The following is a 21,116-nucleotide window of genomic DNA, read 5'->3' on the forward strand; positions in this document are numbered from 1 at the left end:
AATTCGGTTAAATCGATGATTAATTTGCCAAAACTGGATTAATCAATCGAAAATCAGCTAGAATATCAAAATTTATATAATTTGTGGGGAAAAATTAAAATTTTAAAAATGATCATATAATATATAAATAAATATATATATATATATAATATTAAATTAATTCCAAATAATGATCATGTTAATCATTTCGATTAATCACCGATTTTTTGATTCCCGCTTTTTATAATACTGGATATTTATTAAATCATAATTACAAATATCATACATATATGTATTGGAGTTTTAATTATAAAATAAATAATGTATATTAATGAATAGATATTAATGTCTAATAAATAGGTTAGTATATACTGATAGTGAGTAAGGGTAGATTAGCCTCTTCAAATTAAATTATCGATATATAATAAAATTTGGTAAAATTTAGTTAAATTGATGACTAATTGGTCGAAAATTGGATTAATGGGTCGAAAATTAGGCAGAATATTAAAATTTACAAAATTTTTGGGGAAAATTTAAAATTTTAAAAATGATTATATATTTTATTTTTACATATATAATATTAAATCATTCTGATTAATCGCCGATTTTCTGATTCCCGCTTTTTTCAATATTGGATATTTATTTATTTATTTATTATTAAATCATAAGTATAAATATAATATACATATATGTATTGAAGTTTTAATTATAAAGTCATTAAGTTATATTAATGATTAGACATTAATGTCTAATAAATACGTTAATATTAAAAGTCAGTAATAACCTTTATATGTATAAGTATTGTATAACGAGCGAAGGGTAGAATTGTCATTCCGAATTAAATTACTCAAGGTTCTTCTATTATATAGTGGGGAAAATGTAAAATTTTAAAAATGATTATATATTTTATTTTTACATATATAATATTAAATCATTCTGATTAATCGCCGATTTTCTGATTCCCGCTTTTTACAATATTGGATATTTATTTATTTATTATTAAATCATAAATATAAATATAATATACATATATGTATTGAAGTTTTAATTATAAAGTCATTAAGTTATATTAATGATTAGACATTAATGTCTAATAAATACGTTAATATTAAAAGTCAGTAATAACCTTTATATGTATAAGTATTGTATAATGAACGAAGGGTAGAATTGTCATTCCGAATTAAATTACTCAAGGTTCTTCTATTATATATATAATAGATATCCCACTCTATATATAATGTCATTGCCCAATACATAAATTCGTAATTTAAAATAAATTACTTAACTTATGAGTCAAGGCATGTGCATTAAATACAAGTGTCAATCAATATATCCGGATTAAGAACTTAAGCATTACTAACATCATAGAATCTTAGTTCTTTATTGTCATAATTAAAGAAACAATTATTCTACTATTTTGATGCCGTTCAATATACACAAAGTATATAAGTATTATTCAATAATCAAGATAAACTATTTCCGAATAATACTTCAGTCATTCCAATGGTTTGTCTAACACCATTTAGACTGTGAACCTTTATTATATTATATAAGGAGTTCAACAATCTAATCTTCTGCTATCCCATTTGATACTAGATTGTCTACAATATATAATATACAGACAATGTGAAAACATGCATTCAAGATTCTCAAATAATTGTTATATACTTCAAACGAATATTCCAGTATAACCCTAACAAGTGGTTCCTAACCCCATGTCTCGGTGCCAAAGGTCTCGAACTCGACAAAATGGCCGTGTAAACATCACAGCCACTGTGCGATTAACAGCTCCATCAATGGCCATATATCTTGCAAGCTGATTACTGCTTTCAGTAACCACAGAAACCTCAAGTTCCAGCCTTTCGTCATCGGTTCTCTTCACAAGACTTTTGATGACATCCGAGTACCTTGGATCAATGAAGGACCTCCAATCTTCCCACTCTCTAACAGCATCACCACTTTCCGTTTCAAGAATAACATTGTGCTTTCCCGCATATAAGCAGCACCTCAAACCCATAAGCAACGCCCATAACTCATTAACCCTTTCATTCAAAATATTCAGGGTACTGGACACCATGACGATTATCTCCCCATCTTCATTCCTCACTACCACACCTAGACCAGACCACTCCTAGCAGACTTTCACCCACCCCTTTTTGGCAGCTTCCAACCCATATCCATGATATTAATCTAAATCTTAAAAAGTACAACCAATATACTAACAAATCGGAAAGATTTTTATTAGAAGCCAACTATCACTATGACATGTTTATATAGTCATCCTCACCTTCGCTTTGTAACTTCCTCATACATCCCCCAATGTACCACTTTTTTGATTGTTCGCTGTACCATTCTTTCAATTACCTATTATTTCCACATGCAAGCTTTTCGTATTATGAAGAGTAGTTTCACTACCCAAACTGGCTGAAAGGACACAGTTTGATGGTCAAATGACATCAAACAACTTTTCAAGAAGCCATGGAATTATTTTTTTTAAAAATAGGGGACTTTAAATAAAAACTTATTTTAAAAACAGTCAAGGAATTATTCTACCAAATTCAATTATATCTCAAATACTCTCCGACAAATTAAAATATCATGCAATTGAAGAATAAGTGTATAATACCGTACTACAAATTGAATAGACCTTCAACAATTAAAATTAACAGCAATCGTAAAATCAAAGCACTTTTTGACATTAATCATTGAAAAGACACGTTCACATATGTTCTGCAATATCACAAAATACACAATTCGAAACAACTATCCTCAAACAGACAACTTCATAATGCTATCAACATTATGTTATAGTTTCTCCACATAGGATTTATAACAGAGATTTAAGCATTAGCAACATCGGCCTTGACAACCTCAACTCGGAAATGATGATAAGATTCATCAATCCACCTGAAGAAACAACGATCGCCAAGATTAAGCTGCAAATTGTTCCGAAACTGAATCCATCCACCATGTATCGTTGTTCGAATACCGTTACGACTCTTTTTTTTTATATCAAATTCCCATGAAACACCACCTTTGTACACATGGATTTTGTCCTTCTTTTTCCACATGTTAGTAAGACTCTTGAAAGCAACCGGTACAACTTATATAAAATACAATAAGATTTAAGCATCTTCTTAAAAATTCCGAATTCAAACAGCAACATAATAGAATTATGCTATCAATCTTACCACCCCGTGGCAATAGTTCAACATGTGATATGGCATAACCAAGATGGTGAAATGGCAGGGATAACGAAATGTCACAAATAGAAAACCTGTAGTTTGATTAAGAGAAGGTAAGATTATGCCTATATATTTAGATTGAAATAACATAACCAGAAGTAGAAAATCTTACCACATCTGATATGATTAACATTTAAATCAATTTCCACACTACGCCCATCAAAGAGACTCAACTTAAAAACATTCCCGCCATCATAAGTGAAAACCATGCATTCAAGCCTATCAAAATTCTGCAATCTCAAACCCTCACTTACGGTACTCAAGCCTGACAGTTTCCGCTCCAAGAACTCATAACGACCCCCAAATATATCATGATTTTTCAGAACATAGCTCACCCACTCTGGGATTGTTGAACCAAATTTACGGATAAACGACTTAGGGGGGACTAAAAAACCACAGTTCTAGATTAGGTAATTACTATCCAACACATAGTATAAAATCAAAAGAAATTTTTTGTACAAGATCAAAATGATTCACTATTTCAGCCACTATTGGATCAGCGAAACTAAGAAACTTAGCAAATTTACATCCTCCATCAAACCGCTCAACTAAAAACAATTAAACAATGCATGCTCATATCAAAAATCTAATGTGCAGGAATACATACTCAGAAATAATGAACAGTTTTACCAAGCATTGAAGATGATGATTGGGAAGTGTGCTGATTTGAAGGATATTGAATCTCATTGACATCTTCACCCTGTATATAAATCTTGAATTTGCCATTGCCATCAGATTCAAATAGCAGAAATTCACCACCAACAAGTCCAAAATCAGCAAATAAATCACCCAGACCTACCAACTTTCGATTTTCACGATCATAAAAAACATGTATCTTATAACCATTCCTAAGGGGAAAGTATACAGTTTTCATTAAGAATAGGAAGCTGCAGGTCACAAATCTTCTGAGGTATTAACTGAAATATAAACAAATAATGTTAGTTACAAAAAACACAAACGAAAATACTGTATTTACAATTCATAGAAACTAACCAATTCGTTTGAACCACAGTCTTGACAAGTGAGGAACTTGAAGAAATCGGAGACAAAGAAGAGGGACTCCATCTCCATGGTTTCTCAGACACAGTTGAAGGGAAAAGCCAAGAAGAAATGAAATTCAGATAAAAAAATAGAAGTTAAAGAAATAACCTACTATACATAGCTGTCAAAAAGTAACTGATGACACATATAACGATGTGTTGGTTGTCTAAAAAGAACCGTTTCAAAACATCATACCCAACCTCATTTTTTTAAAAAATACATTTACTTTAATATCTTTTATAAGTTCTGATAAATATTTAAATATGCTTATTATATTGGTATCTTATCACTAAATAAAATAATATAACCACAATTCAATATTTAATTTAAATACTATAACCAGAAGAATTACATAATGGCAAAAAAAAAATCATGCTTATGATTATTAATTTGAATAATTAAAAAAATGATATAAATTATTGTATTTTCCAAAAAAAAAATGATATAAGTTATTGTACTTGATAGATAATCATAAGCATGATGGTTGATAGACAATAAAGTTATTTCTTTTTTGCAATTTTAAAAGAATAGATGTTTTCTTCGATGTTCGGATTAATAAAAAACAAATTTTGAAAATATTCCAGGCACAACAAACTTGCAAAAATTAAAAACATTTAAACTAATTCAAGTATTAAATAAAATTTATTTTAAAATAGACATAATATTAGTGTTAATTTGATCAGATGAGTGTTTTCAAGATTTGTGATGGTCGACGAAATTAGTTTAAGAATGTAAATTTTTTTTAAAGGAAAAAAGATGAAAATTTAGAATTTAAAAACAACCAATTTCGATTATAATTGGAGTAAAATTGATTCATTTTGGAGTAAAAGTCGATGACTGATGAGTTGAAAAAAAATAAAGATTATCTCTACACAATAAAAGTCAAGTTACATGGTTGGAAAATCTTAAGTTTGTCCGAGAGATCTTTTATACGTTCAAAAGAAATGTCAACATATGACATATAACTTAATGGATCCTGTAAGACATTTCACTGACATACCCTCTTACTTTAAACACACGTCAACAACTTTTGCAACTATTAAACGTTAATGTCAAAATTCGCTTTTTCGACAAAGCAGTACGTAGTCCAAACCCAGCTAACATGGACTCCAAATATGTGATACACTAAAACAAAACAATACATTAACATGGGAAACAGTAAGGTACCAAATTATATTCGGATTACAGTTAAGTTCAACAATTTCATAAAATCAACACCCTGGAATTCAGCAAAACATGCTGTCCGAGCCATTTCCAGAAACTGTTGTTTAAGCATCCCAAAAGATTAATCGAAATTAACGTCAAAAGCTTATAACATAATATAATAGGTTCTTTCAAGAATACACCAACAACAAACTCACTATGCAAGTGGTTGTTTGATAACCTGTAGAGAGAAATGATGACGGGAGTTTGTCGGGCATTCCAGAATTAACAGATCCCCAACAGCCAAGCCAAGATCCTCTCGGAATTGTATCCAACCTTCCAGAATTGTTTTGCGCTGACATTTGCGGTTTCGAGCTCTAACTTCCAGCTTCCAAGCTCTGTCACCTAGATAAGCAGTTATGTAATCTCGACGCCTCCAGTATGCAGTTATTCGCTCATAGACAGTAGATATATCCTGAATCAAGAAATTGGAATCCATAATATCACAGTTTATGAGCGTGTCAAAAGTCCACACATAAATTGCAATCTATAACACAATCTGGAATAAAATTCCCTTACCACCTCATAAAAATATTTGAACATGTGAAAAGGCTTCACATAAATCTCAATACGTCCAAAAACAGTTGGGTTATGAGAGTTTAAGCCTAATCAAAACAAATTGGGATATCATTAGGAAATTTAAACAAACATAAGAGAAACAATAAAAATGTATGTAATCTCAGGAGAGCATATACCAGCTAATACAGGGCTTCTAGGGAACAAACCCTCAACAAAGTAGTCGTCATAAACAGATACTTTTGTTGTCTTATCATGCTCATAAGTAAACAAAACAACATTATAATTGCTGAAATCTTCAATACCTAAGATGAGGCAGAACTTCTTAAATCCGTGAAATATTCCAGTATCATGATGGTAGCCTCCTTCTATCTTCTTCCCATTACTAAACAAGAAATTCTGATAACCTCGAATCATGGGAGTGGCTCTTTTAAAGGAAGAAGGAGGCTCCTAAGCAGCATAATATTAACAAAAAAACAAATCATAATAGTCTCAAGAAAAGTGTGCAATTAAATTTAATGAAGAGAAATGATCATTTCAAAAAAAAGCTATTTCATTTTACTTACAAACTCATCTGACATGGGATTGTCCTCATTCACAAAAGTGACAAACTTCAAACCACCATTACGAACAGACACTAACATAAGATTGGAAAATTTAATGAATGCTAACATATATTCAAGATATTCATTGATGCAGAGAAATGAAGATATTCAAGATAAAAGCAGACTAATTAAGAGTACAAATAAAACAACCAGATCTTACCAACCCTAGGACGATTCTTCTGCAGATAATGAACTATGTTTGGATATTCGATTTCTGTAAGATTACTACCAATTACGTACACATTGAAATCACTTTTTCCGTTGAACTCAAAAAGCAGCATTTCACCCCCATTTAAACCAAAGTCCTCATACAAATTCGAAACTCCAGAGATGGTCCATTGATCATCGCTAAAGTAAACAGGAAGTTCATAACCATTCCGGAACTTCATCAAGAAGCATTCTTGCAAGCGGCCACCATATTGACTCACTATACCGGTCGGCAATTTCTGAAAAATGGTACCTTAATAAATGAGAACTTTTTTTAGTACAATCATATGAATAAAAATGACACTAACCAGGTAATCCGACTTGGTATCCACATTTGTCAGGAACTTGATGAAATTTGGCAAAGTGAGACCTGAAGATTCCATACCTATGGAAGATTTATAATGAAAAAACATGTTTCAATTACATGCAAAAACTCAGACATAAACAAAGAAAAAAAGGGTTTACAGCTTGAATCATACCTTCACACCAACAAAGTGTACAACTAAAATTGATGTCAGAACCCTGAAGATCGTGAAGAACTTTTAGGGGAAAGATAAAGAACAACCAAGAAGCAAAGTGCTATAAAATAACGCCCTCCAACACAGAATTAACTCCATATTAATTATACTTCAGCTTATTTAGGTAGCAAGCACAATTATAGCACCCTCAGTTAATTAATTTACGCCCCTCTTTTGTGCTTTTTAAAGATTAATTTATTATATAGGTATATTGATATTTCATCTTTATATTAAAAAAACATAGGGTATGACTAAGAATTTATGCCACTGACAAAAGGACAGAAGACATCTAAGAATAAAAAGATTGATAAATAATAAAAACAGGTTTATTTGGCATTGAAATTAAAAATGAGAATTTAATATTTAAAGAAGAGTTGAATTGCATTTTTCTGAATATTGCAAAGAAAGTGTAGTATTGACTTCAAAAATAATACAAATCTGGTTCAATTATAACATATGAAAATATCTTTAAAAAATATATACAATTTAACTGCAAAAAATTCCTGACAATTCTTTCCAGAATCCTTTAATTTAAAAATAAAAGAAACATGACCCACGGACACAGTTCATAACATAAAATTCAAAGAAAAAAAATCAATGTCTGTTAATAGTCACCAATAATCAACCTCAATACATTCAGGATACGTCTTTAGTTCAAAACAATATCCACACTTAACACAATTCATTAGTTGGAAATATAAAACAACACAAAGAAGAATATACTAAGCTTCAAAAACAGATTGTCTGAGAATTTTCTCCTTCAAATACTACAAGTCTGAGAAATTCATAATCCAAACACCAATATCAATATTTAGTATTCATCATCAATCCTCCAAACTCGAATCCTAAAGTGGTCGTAAGATTTTAAAGGGCATTGGAAAACACAAACATGGCCAATATTCAGCCGCAGATCATCACGGAGTTTTTGCCACCCATCTTCAATAGTGGAACAATAGAAGTCTTCCCTTCTGCAGATTAGAAGCCTCCAAAAGGCGGTTCCCGAATAAACATTAATACAATGAAAGGGCTGCCACTCCAGACACAGGTCATCAAACTGATTAGAGATGTCCTGTACAGAAAACAAACAATTTATAGATATATTCGGGAAAATGGTGTAAAAAAACAACTACAAACTATTGTACAAGTCCAGTATTACTCACAACTCTAAAGGAGTCATCGAACATATGCTTACTTTTCATAGTAACTCCAAAATATTTGCCAATTACAGGATACTAACCATCCGCATCTGCAGAAAATTTATTTAGTGGAAAGGATGTAAAATTTGTTCATAATTTTAAGATATTATGTATTCTCAAAATGATGATTCTCTTTACCAATAGCAAGAGGTGTTCTTGGGAAACAAATTCCGTCCCATCATAAGTAAATAGAAACTTGCTCACACCATTGAAACTATCTATTCCTAATATCCGAAACATAGAACTCAAACCACTAAAACGGCAAGCCTCAGAATTATATGAACCAGCAAACATCTTTCCATTACTCAAAACAAACATGATACGATGCGGCAAAGCAAAACCGCAACGGTCAATGAACCCAGCAGGAGGATCCTAAAAAAGACATCACATACATATATTAGTACAATTTCTAATAAAGGTCTACTAATGAATGGACATAACTTACAATTTCATCGATGACCCCATCACCCTCAACACCACATATGACAAAACGCCAACCACCATCGCCTATTGTAACTATAAATTACATGAACATGTAAAATAAAATAATAATTATAAGAATAATAGAAATCTACTTTTTATAACATATGATATACTAATCTATTGCAGGTAGACAATTGATTATATGCGGGTATCAAATCTCCGAACCATTGGTACCAATTATATAAATATTGAACTTACAATGTCCAAAGTACTCAAACAGAATATACTCCCCACCTTTCAACTCAAAATGCTTGAAAAAACATAAAAGGCCCCTCATTTGGCAACTCAATAAATCAATTTGAACAGGTAAGATATAGCCATTACGCAGTTTCAGTTCCATTTCATCATGTAACAAATTACTGTATTTTGAGCAGAATTTCGTAGGAACATTCTGTAAAAATTAAAACACTACATTCAATATCATAAAAAAACCAATTTAACAAGAACACATAAAAAAAAAAGATATCAATTTATTCATATTTTACCAGTTTATTAGACAGAGTATCTTCATAGGTTAGTAGAATGAGAACTTATCAGCTACAAGACCGGTACAATCCATAGATCTGCACAAAGTAGAAGAATGCAGAAAGCAATTACACAGTGAAAAGGAGAGAGCAAATTCGACACAATATAGTAATCTACAGAGCAAGACTAACCTCATATTCCTGTAGAAAAAGTGAATTGTTCGAATCAACTAGAGACAAGTCAACAAAAGTGCTGCCTTCTGCGATTGTTAGATAAAATCCTAGAATGCCCTGACCCACAGTCGTTACGCACAGATTGTTGTATTAATGCGTCTTCGAAAAGGTTACTCCCTCCGTCCCTAAATACTTTTCCTGTTTGTACTTTTCACGTTTGCCAACACACACTTTTGATCGTTAATATCTTTCATTTCGTAGTAGCATTAAATATAAAAACTTCACCGTATTAAAGTACTCGTGAATACGAATCTAACAAGATCACTCATGACTATATTTAGTTTTATAGATTAGATGTAAATTAGTAATTTGTCTCATGTTATGAACAGTACCGACATTACAAATAGGAAAAGAAAAAAGATACGGAGGGAGTAACAAAGAAGAAGCCCGTGTCCATATCAGAAGCCCATACTGAGATTAGGATGAGCTATAAAATAAATGGGCTCAAATGGGCGGGGAGTTATATTCATGGGCTGAACAATCATTTGATTTAATTTTTTTTAATAATAATGTAATTGATTTCAATTTTAAAATAAAAATATTCTAGGCATATCACTTAATCTTTTTGACAAATTTTATTTTCCCCGGTCATATCAATATTTTGATGATGAGTTAATTCAGACATTAATTTATATGATTTATTTTTAAACAAAAATTCGCAAAATAATTAAATTATATCATTAAGGGTATATTATTATTTACGTTGAAAACGTTTTATGTACAAATTAAATTAAATTAAAATTCCAAGTTCTTAAGAAACAATAACTATTTATTACAAAAAATGTTTTGGATAACATTAAACATTATAATTTACAGCATTTGTTTTTAACTTGAAAGTCATTACGCGAAAGAAACACACACTATAAAATATGGAAACATAATTCTATTTCCAAAATTACATTAACAGAATTACATATGGAAGAACTTTTTTAAGATTTAACTATGATTCATGTGCCCGTAAACAAAGAACAAATACGTAATTTAGAATTTCTTTTTAAAATCAATGAATTCTATAAACATAAAAAAAATCTAAAATTAAAAAAAAATCATAAACTTACCATGCGAAGCGGGCTAGGAGCTATTTCATTCTGCTCTATCTTCAGTAGTCAAACATTCATAATTATGGACGATTGGTCGTTGCATAGCTACTCTGTTTTTTCTGCAGTTGCCTCGCCAGAACTCCCCTATTTTTGGTACTTAAACTGCACTGTTATGTACATCCTGCTCTGCTTTTTGCATTAAAAAAGCTTCCTTTTTTTTGCATTAGGTTTGCACTATTAGGGCTGTTCACGAACCGAGCCGAGCCGAGTTTTGACCGAACCGAGCCGAGCTTTAATTTTTTTTCTGACGAGTCGAGCCGAGCCGAGCTTTTTTATCGAACAAAAATTGTGTTCAAGCTCGGCTCGTTAACTAACGAGCCGAACACGAGCTTGTTCGCGAACAAATACAAGCCGAGCCAAGTCGAGTCGAGTCGAGCCGAGCCAGAAAAAAAAAATAAAGACAAACCGCTAGTTGACTCTTAAAATAGCTAACCAAATAATTTTAATTTTTTGAAACTTTGTTTATATCACTAAAATGTATATATATTAACATCCAAACGGTTGGATCGGTAAGAAATATTTTTTAAAATATTGAAACACTAAATTAGGATTAAACACTAGTTAGCGGTACTAGTTAACCTTCTACTTGACTGTTAAAATAGCAAACCATATAAAATTATTATTTTCCGAAATTTTGGTTACAACACTAATATATATATATATATATATATATATATATATATATATATATATTAATTATATGTTGAATTCTGAATTCAATGACATATATAAATTATAAAAAAAAACCCCAAAAATATTACATTTTTTCGAGCTTTAACGAGCCGAGCTCGAGCCGAGCGAGCTCGAGTCGAGCTCGAGCCGAGCTCGAGCCGAACATACTAAAAGCTCGGCTCGAGCTCGTTTACTTAACGAACAATTTTTTGTGTTCGAGCTCGAGCTCGTTAACTTAACGAGCCGAGCCGAACGAGCTCTTAACGAGCCGAGCTCGAGCTTGTTCGCGAACAGCTCGGTTCGTTAAACAGCCCTATGCACTATGACTTCTTATTTCTGCTGTATTTCTTTAGCAAATGCAAATATACAAGATCTTAGGTGTTTGTTATCTAATATTACAGTTAAAGCACTTGTCCATTATACTGGTTGGGTTTTTTATTTGAAAATCTGCATATTTTTATGGAAAAACTTAAGGATTTGGCTTGCGGCCCTATAGATCGATCATTGGTGGCCGGAGGATTATATTAGCACCACCATTTGGGAGGGAAGTGATAGGCGCAGATTTGATTTTAGACACTATACCACACGTATGGATGCCTGGGTTTTGGATGATGAGCAGGGACATCTTGTTGATTCTTGGGGTTTTGGGTATTTGCTGACCCTCGGGTTTTCCGTCAGAACGACATTGCCTTGATAAAAGCCCTTGTTGAGAGATGGAGGCTGGAGACAAACTCCTTTCACTTCCCATTCACACAAGAGGATGTCTACATGCTGCGTGTGAGTTTACCGATTAGTGACCATGCTCTTACTCTCACGGATTTTGCTTGTCCACAAGTATTGGCTTATTGAGCGGGAGGATATAAGGTTGGAAAAGGTGTTTAACCGAAAGATATAATCAGCGCAGTTAAGCTGCGGATATTATTAGTTAGACCGGGATATCAGGATGTACACTCAGATCTATGTGTTGAGGATCACAAGGCTATTCTTTTTCTCTTGAGATCATTTTGGAAGACTGCAGTTTGAGACTAAACTCATGTTAACCGACTAAAAGAGTATTTAATATCATATATTTTGACGTTTGAATTGATTATATGATAAAAACAGCGGTTTACACTATGTGCAGAGATCCAATTCAATGGATTTGTTTATTAGGATTGCATGTCAACGTCAATTTACGAACAAACAAACCCGCGTCACGTTACCTCTTGGATTTCTGCTCTTCTATTTTGCGTGTAGAGATTGAATTCCCCTACCCATCCTGGTCAAACACAGCCTGTCTATAATTACACCCTTCTTTTCCCATGAAAACCACCACAATAACCCCCTCTTTATCGTACAAATCCGATAAATTAAGTTACTTATATATAAAAACATCATGGATAATTGGATTCCATAAATTGATCAATATTTATGGATCTTAATATTTATGCTCAGTGAAACATTTTTACCCGATGCCCAATCTTCTAATTGAAAATGTTTTCGAAAATAATTTACAGACTTTTTTTCAATTTTGCCGATTTTGACCAATTTTCGTTGATTCTTTAAAAAAAATATCTTTTATCTGATTAACGATTAATCAAAATATTTTCCGTCTTAACAGCGATTAAGTGATTAATCTCCGCCTACATTTAGAAAATCGAATATTATATTCTAACAAATTACGTGTCGTTAGCGAGGCGCGAGCACATAGAAAAGCACCATGCCGTTGACTCGGCCACCCAGCTGAAGTCAACCAGTCCACCGCTTGCATATAAACAAATTCAAAACAGTTTAATATTCCAACAACAAGTCAATAATACAATCCATCTCCACCTCATTTTATCAATTTACATACAAAACAACAAGAAAACTATTTGATCTTTGCATCAAAAATAACCAATGAAACCATCATTCTCGATCTTGCTAATATTGTTATGTTGTTTGGCAAGCCCATCTCTCTGTGATCCCAGAGCAACAGAAGCTGCTCTGATATGCAGCAACTCAACAGCTGCACAATCTGATCGTCAAGTCTTCGTATCGAATTTCCTAGCTAGCTTAGACACGATCACTCCCTTAGTTTCTAGCCAGAGATTCGGACTTGTCGTTAGTGGCCGCGGCAATGCAACAGTGTTCACATTCGGTGAATGCATGAAAGATTTGTCGAAAAAGGACTGTGATCTCTGTTTTGCTCAATGCAAGACTCAGATTCTGAGGTGCCTTCCATTCCAGAGATTGGTTCGGGGTGGAAGGCTTTTTTATGATGGTTGTTACTTGAGGTACGATGATTATATGTTCTTTAACGAGAGTGTGAGTCGAGTTGATAGGACTGTATGTGGGAAGGATGAATTCGTTGGTGATCAGAGTTTGTTTAGGAGCAATGTGGTGGAGTTGGTCAGGAATTTGAGCTTTCAAGGGGCTAAGAATGACGGGTTTTATGCAGGGGATGTGCGTAGAGGGAATTTGAGTGTTTTCGGGCTGGCTCAGTGCTGGGAGTTTGTCAAGAGGAGGGATTGTCAGAGGTGTTTGGCTGATTCTGTTTCAAGGATTGGGGCTTGTCTACCTAAAGATCAAGGGAGGGTTCTGAATTCGGGTTGTTATATGAGGTATTCGACGCAGAGGTTTTATAATAATTCAGGGGATGGTGAGGCGCCAGTTAGGAATGGAAGTAAGTTGAATACTTGTATGTTTTGATCAGGGTTGTCATTGAGTTCCAGTGTTTTATTATCTAACTTTTTCCAGGAGGGAGCAAAACCGCGGTGATTCTTGCTGCAACTTGTGGTGGGGGCGCTTTTCTGCTGTTTATAGCGATGATCATGTTCTTTGTGAGGAAGAAAATCTTGAAACAGAAAAGAGGTAACTTAGTTGGAACATTTAAGCTTTCAGTTTTTGATATTGTTTGTTATGTGTAGATTAAGTAAAAGTTTCTGGTATATTTTGTAGAAAAGAAGCAACTAGGAGCATTGTTGAGTACTGTTAACAAGTCCAAATTCAATTTCTCATATGAAACACTTGAAAAGGCAACAAATTACTTTCATGATTCCAATAAGTTGGGACAAGGAGGATCGGGTACCGTCTACAAAGTACGTTCTTTCTACCTTTGCTCACCTAGTTAATATCAGCTCAGTTGCATCAAATTTGTTTCTGTCAAACAGGGGATTTTACCAAGCGGTCAGGCTGTTGCTGTTAAGAGGCTCTTATTTAACACGACACAATGGGCGGATCACTTCTTCAATGAAGTTAACTTGATCAGTGGCATTCAACATAAGAATTTGGTGAAGCTGTTTGGTTGCAGCATTACAGGACCCGAAAGCCTTTTGATCTATGAATATGTTCCAAACCAAAGTCTTCACGATTACTTCTCTGGTTGTTCTCTTATCCCTTCATTTTCATGATTGATCTGCTTTCTAATTCTTCTCTGATAAGATAACTAATTAGGATGTTATATCTATTCCAGCTCAGAAGAATGTTCATCTGCTATGTTGGCAAGTGAGGTTCAACATCATTTTGGGTACAGCTGAGGGCTTGGCCTATCTTCACGAAGAATCAAAGCTTAGAATCATACACAGGGACATAAAGCTCAGCAACATACTTCTTGACAAAGACTTAACGCCAAAGATTGCTGATTTCGGGCTTGCTAGATTGTTTCCTGAAGATAAAAGTCATATTAGCACTGCAATCGCAGGGACACTGTAAGTTCAGCAAATCGTTTAATACTTGTCGTATCACTTCTTTTAGTCTGCTACGCTCATTTATCCGCCAAGCTTACAGCAAATCGAGTAAATTCACTTTGCAAGTCATTATGGTTGTAAAAGAAATAAATGGAACTAACTAATTTTAAGGCAAAAAATATGCTCTGATGTGTGCGACATTTTTATTTGTCGATATACAATGACAGTGGATATATGGCACCAGAGTATGTTGTTCGAGGCAAGCTAACTGAGAAAGCAGACGTTTATAGTTATGGAATTCTTGTCATAGAAATTATTTGCGGAAAGAGGAACAATGCTTTTGCAGAAAACACATTTTCTATCATACAAACGGTACTTCACAGTTCATATATTTATAAGCGTAATGTTTCCTAAGCCTAATCATACGACTATAACCCGATACATTTTCTTTGTAAAGGCTTGGAACCTGTATCAGGCAGGGAGATCATGTGAAACAGTTGATCCATCACTGGAAGGCAACTTCCAAGAACAAGAGGCGTCTAGATTGCTTCAGATAGGCTTACTCTGTGCGCAAGCATCAGCAGAACTGCGACCCACTATGTCAAATGTTGTAAAAATGATCATCGGTGAGCAAGAGGTTCCCCAGCCAGCACAACCACCATTCCTCAATTCGACTAGTTCAAGAAGCACTTCGTTCAATCAGCTACAGCCTGATCATTATTCCCGGCCTCGTTCCAACTCTCAGTCTTCAGGAAACAGCATCACAGAAAGCATTGAACCACGCTGAATTAAACTGCCTATTCATAGATTCATCATCCACATTGTAATTTGTACATATACACATTATATGAAATGAATTTGGATTATCTTAACATTGCTGAATTGAATTTTTTTTCTTATCCATGATTTTTTTTTAAGTACAAGTTAATCCCCGTGATTACATATCCTGGGTACCATTGCAGATGTGTATATTTATCTAACTGGTCTGATTGCTTAAGTTGATAGAAACTACAAATCTAGAATTTTTTTCAGTCGTTTTCTAAGATGTGCAGACCAGATCATCTAACCTGTCCTTGACTCTAACATCAACCAAAGTGCACAAACAGAAGCTAAAACCTGATATTGTGTGACAATCCTGGTAATGTAAAATTCTTAGAACCGAACCTCTTCTCAAGAGCAAACATCATATGAAATAATGAAGGTCATGGAAAAATAGTAGGAAAAAAGAGTAACCTGGAAATATATTTACTGCAGTCCTGTAGCTACTAAGTTCCCCATGAGTCCTCGATCAACCTCAAAATATTTGGCAGTAGAAAATCCCGCTTCCAGTGCAAGGGTCTGCAACTGCTTTCCAGGTTAAGAGGAAGCACACAGTTGTCAGAAATAAAATTTCCAGACATATCAGGAGACAAACTTTCCTCTGAATCTAGATTAGTTCAAGATACACTGATGAAACAGCACTATTCTTGGTGGATACCTTATAGGCTGATAACCATTACCATAAACTCTGTTGATCAACCTCACCCTTTAATGTTTACAGTAATAACGCTCCTTTAGCAATAAATTAATTAGGCTAGTGACAAGAATCTATTACAGTATTGCTTTAAAAGCAGGAAGTAATATCGGACTATGGGACACCAAAAAAATAAAAAAAAAACCAATATAAGGTATCGCTTATTTTGCCTGGAACCCCCTATGCTTGGTTAATAGTTTATTTCAATAGAATTAACCATAAGACTAGGGTTTGCATCTGGTGAAAAGGACCATTGTTATTGGAGAAATTAGTCATAAGACTGGAGTTTACATCAGGTGAAAAGGGCCATTGTTGTTGGAGAATAACCGGAGATATATTGTGGCTGTGCAGCAGCTCAGGATGATTCTTCATCCTTGCTCATATTCCAGCAGAATTAATCAAGAATGAAATTGTAATGTCCAGTCAGAAAACTTTCCAATCTTAATCGTGTCACGTCAAACTTTTCACCAAAATGTTATTGGTCTGTTTTTATATTTTTCAAAATTATATTTAAAGATAATAATTTCAGCTATGCTGTCAAAACTTGTAAACAAGTATGCCAAAAATTAAAGGTGAGGGAGTAAATCAGTGAAGTTAGAGTTACGAATGATACTAATATGATGTCATTGATTTGTAATATAATCACCATGATCGATTGATATTTATATCAGAAAGAAAGTGAATACATAATATTTCAGCTGAAACAATGCTACATGAGTATATGGTCAGTTGAGTAATAGATTTCATCCCAGAATATACGATTTTTGTTTAGTTGATGGTAACACAACCTTCCTATTTTGTCTTCTTTTTCTTTAGAAAATCCAGTGCAAGTACAAAATCCGCGATAATCTAACCAGCCGCCCTCCCTGTGCTGCTTGCATTTTTTCCTGCTGCTCCAGAATTTCTACTATGCTTGCGATTATCAAGAGTCTGCACATACAGCAGTAGTAAATAAAAAATTACAGTGTGAGATTCAAACCAAGACTATCAACTAAAGATAATTAGCTTATCTTGAAATTGGTCTGGAAAACAGAAATATGATTCTATATTGAATGTTTTGTTGCTAGGACACAAGCAAACTAGACTATCTACAGAAGTTAACAGGCTCCGGTCTTTCCTGCACCAGAACTCGAAAGGTTCAGAAAAGGGTTTTCAGAGGTTCCCAAAGGGCACATCAAACGCATACCATCATCATTCTTGAACCAACAAACCACTACTTACAGTCTTCATATCTACATCTAGTAATCAACTACTTTCTACCATGATTACTCTGAAATTCAGAGTAGGACAACTGGTTTCTAACTTATCAGCTATTATGAAGCTGCACTGTTGGCCTGTCTACTTTGGTTAGTGAATATATAATGACAATTTAATTTGAGGTACACTCAACATAAAATAACCTCTGAAGCTATAGAACAGATTTTTTAACTATAGAAGATTCCAAATTCTATGTTCAAATATATGCAGAAGCCATTCATGTAATGTAGAAGCCTAAATCAACATACATATAGTTGCTCCTATAGACATTCTAGTATCACAAAATGTTTGATCATCACTAACTAATACCTTGTTTCTGCTTGATTTGATCACTGCCTTGAGTAGATTGTCTCCAGCAATTTGCCTCACAGTCCTTATCAGTTGGTTCCTCGTAATCTTCTTTGCCTATTACCAAACAAAAAAAAACCAGACAAACAACATTTCAGCTATGTAATCCATCAATGAAAAGTTCACGACATTCAACATATTACAAGAAAAACGTTCATACCAGAAATGCAGTATGGTATCTGGTGATCAAGTCCATTTCCGAAGGTACTAAATACGTTCCAAGATCTGACATTAGTCTGGGAAAGCTCATGTAAGGCGACTTAGGTATCAAACAAGGTCGCTGAATCCTCGGTGAACCAGTGAGTGATGCCTTGAAACTAATAACAAAACTGGGAAGAATGTGTGAATTCATGTAACAACTCCATATGATATACTTGTTGGGTTCATCCAAGTTATCCATGCCGCTATCAAACTCTTCTGAACTCGGTTGAAACTGCTCAGAACCAGCACGTATTTGTTCCGATTTGCCCAATATAACACGACAGAGTATAATGTGCCTCAATCCACTGTCATCAGCATCTGATGATAAGACACTGCAAAAGAACAATTAGCACATACCCTATTCATAAATAGACAAGAAGTCTCATTCATATTAATGACAAATTAACATCGTAACAGTATTATAAAATTTATGTTCAGAAGACGAGCAAAAATAGCTCGGAAGAGCTGAGTTTTCCACTCAAGAGCACCTCTCTTTGCCACCCGGACATTTTAGTTCAAAATCAGTAAGTGGTTTTATTTTAAGTTTCAGTCACTATTCAAAAATCAGAAAAACTCATTTATCCATTTCGGTAATGAGTCTGGTTCGGATCGTTTTTTTATTTGATTATTTTTTGAGTCATCCAAATCCTAAACGAGTTGAAATTTCAATACAAACATGACCTATTGAGTATCAATTAATTTGAAGAAGACCTATTTTGACCCGAAATTCATTAAAAATTAATTGCATTAATTATATTTATTATAATATATATATAAATAATAATTTATTGAGATTATATGTGAATAAATATATCTTAAATATATATATAATTTTATAATATAAATAGATATATATATATATATAGAGTTAAGTTCCATGTAGTCCATATATTTACTGTAGTACCGTAGACCACGTATGTTCTGTAATTATAAAATGACATAAAAACATTGCAAAATGTATGAAACTTGTTATTTTGTGAAATACATTCTATAAATATCACTATTTCATGAAAAAATATTGAAAATCATTTATGTTCGACAAGTAGAATACAAATGTTCTGTAATATGTAAATATGTTCTGCAAACTTAACATGTTTGGCAGAATAATGTGTTTTTCACTATTTAACTTGTAGAATGTTTAGGATTGTCAAAATTTTTAACAAAATAATGATGTTTATAGAACATATTTTGCAAAATAACACATTTTACAATGTTTTTATGCCATTTTATAGTTGCAGAACATACGTGGTCTACGGTACTACAGTAAATATGTGAACTACATGGAACTTTGTTCTATATATATATATATATATATATATATATATATGGGTTTGTCTAGTGTGTAATTTTCAGATGGAGTTCAAATAAATATAAAAACTACCCGACTTAAATCTCACCCGAAATAAAATCTCCGACCCTAATTCGTGAATTTTGCTGCCCCTAATTCTAGGACCGAGTATTTTAAAATCCTCCTATCGCGGCCGCGTGAATTGAGTTTTGGTCGCAAACATATGAATGAGAGTAGTATTTGATAGGGAATTCAGAATTGTGCGTTACTAACCTGTCCAGAGGAAAATTAGCAGGAGACAGATACACCCCACGTCCATGTAAACCTCCATTCCCAGGCGATGCAAACCCGTGAGCTAAAACCTCATCAATCTCTTTTTTCGAACCACCGTACCATGCAAATTTTACGTTAGGATTTCCCCGGTTCTTTCTCGAAACAGCCTCTGAAAAAACCCGAAAACTTCGAAGCCTGCCTTCACCCGACAAACCGGAAAACGAGTTTCTCCGAACCGCCACAACCCTAACGTGCTCGCCAAGCTTCCCCAGGCCCGTAACAAGACAGTTCTTGATGACGTCATGCTCCCAATTTTCGTCACCTACCCTCATCGTTGTATTGTTCTTCGGAGAAGATGTAAATGAACCAGAATCGGCTGCGAGAATCTCGTAGTTGTCTTCGGTGAACGACATTTGTTGTGTTTCGATACAATTCATCTCGTAAACTGAAGGCGAGGTGGCGGTATGAATATATATAGAGAACGAGAATGTGAATTAGTGGGCAAGTTTACTTGGATCGGTGGAAAAACTTTAAATAAAGATAAAGACGATAATCTACGCACATACGTAAAGCTCGAACCGCCTTGTGTCTTGTGTGTGCAAGGACGTTAGATGTGTTTGAAATAATTTGGATTTGTTCGTGCCGCCAAGAAATTAATAATAGTAAATTAATGTCGTCACGTTAGGTGTGTCTGGATGGGACTACAGAAGAAAGATTATTCTTGATGTTTCGGAACTTGAGTATATTCAGGTAGCTGTCGTAAAGATCCACGTGGCTGCTGAGACTTTGTTTCTTCGGCACCAAGTTTCGTTGCCTTGCCCAGATTGATCATCAAAGTTATGTCCTGTGTGGACAACTTTAATTCTACTTTATTTGTGTAAAGAATAAGAAGTATTTTTCACAAGTTTGTGAGCTTTTCTTGACCTGTAAAAAAGGAATAAGTATTTTTAATAAGTCGTGAAAAAGAAGTTGGAAATAGAAAATATTAATTTATTTTAAAAAATTGCTACTTCTTTTATAAAACACTTAATTAGTTATTAATTCACTTCTTATTTCTACTCCACTAACTAGAATATTCCAAATATAAAATTTTAGTGCTTAGCATGTATGTATGGATATGAACACA

At 33.6% G+C, this 21,116-nt stretch overlaps 2 protein-coding genes and 1 long non-coding RNA gene across 5 annotated transcripts; 1 reads left to right on the forward strand and 2 right to left on the reverse strand.

Moving 5' to 3' along the window:
• Window positions 1–7,886: 7,886 nt before the first annotated feature.
• Window positions 7,887–11,468, reverse strand: LOC108195571 (uncharacterized). Of its 3 annotated transcripts, XR_001801536.2 has the most exons (7): window positions 10,750–11,468; window positions 9,650–9,838; window positions 9,479–9,556; window positions 8,956–9,384; window positions 8,649–8,882; window positions 8,475–8,560; window positions 7,887–8,383 (listed from the first exon to the last, which is right to left on the reverse strand). It is a non-coding gene; the product is annotated as an uncharacterized LOC108195571 (long non-coding RNA). The 3 variants fall into 3 exon arrangements; XR_010285448.1 differs by having other exon boundaries at window positions 8,507–8,560; window positions 9,650–11,468; XR_010285447.1 differs by having other exon boundaries at window positions 9,650–11,468.
• A 1,768-nt stretch (window positions 11,469–13,236) lies between these two features.
• LOC108193298 (cysteine-rich receptor-like protein kinase 3) lies at window positions 13,237–16,011 on the forward strand. The gene is made up of 7 exons (XM_017359900.2): window positions 13,237–14,107; window positions 14,182–14,295; window positions 14,383–14,522; window positions 14,595–14,805; window positions 14,897–15,131; window positions 15,338–15,482; window positions 15,568–16,011. Exons 1-7 carry the CDS (start codon window positions 13,342–13,344, stop codon window positions 15,895–15,897), a joined length of 1,941 nt encoding a protein of 646 aa, XP_017215389.1. The 5' UTR covers window positions 13,237–13,341; the 3' UTR covers window positions 15,898–16,011.
• Window positions 16,012–17,249: 1,238 nt separating this feature from the next.
• LOC108193299 (probable inactive poly [ADP-ribose] polymerase SRO2) lies at window positions 17,250–20,640 on the reverse strand. Its single transcript, XM_017359901.2, has 4 exons — window positions 19,991–20,640; window positions 18,389–18,761; window positions 18,190–18,285; window positions 17,250–17,553 (listed from the first exon to the last, which is right to left on the reverse strand). Exons 1-4 carry the CDS (start codon window positions 20,425–20,427, stop codon window positions 17,473–17,475), a joined length of 987 nt encoding a protein of 328 aa, XP_017215390.1. The 5' UTR covers window positions 20,428–20,640; the 3' UTR covers window positions 17,250–17,472.
• Window positions 20,641–21,116: the final 476 nt, after the last annotated feature.

Source organism: Daucus carota, chromosome 7 (genome assembly GCF_001625215.2).
Source record: "Daucus carota subsp. sativus chromosome 7, DH1 v3.0, whole genome shotgun sequence".
Lineage (NCBI taxonomy): Eukaryota > Viridiplantae > Streptophyta > Magnoliopsida > Apiales > Apiaceae > Daucus > Daucus carota.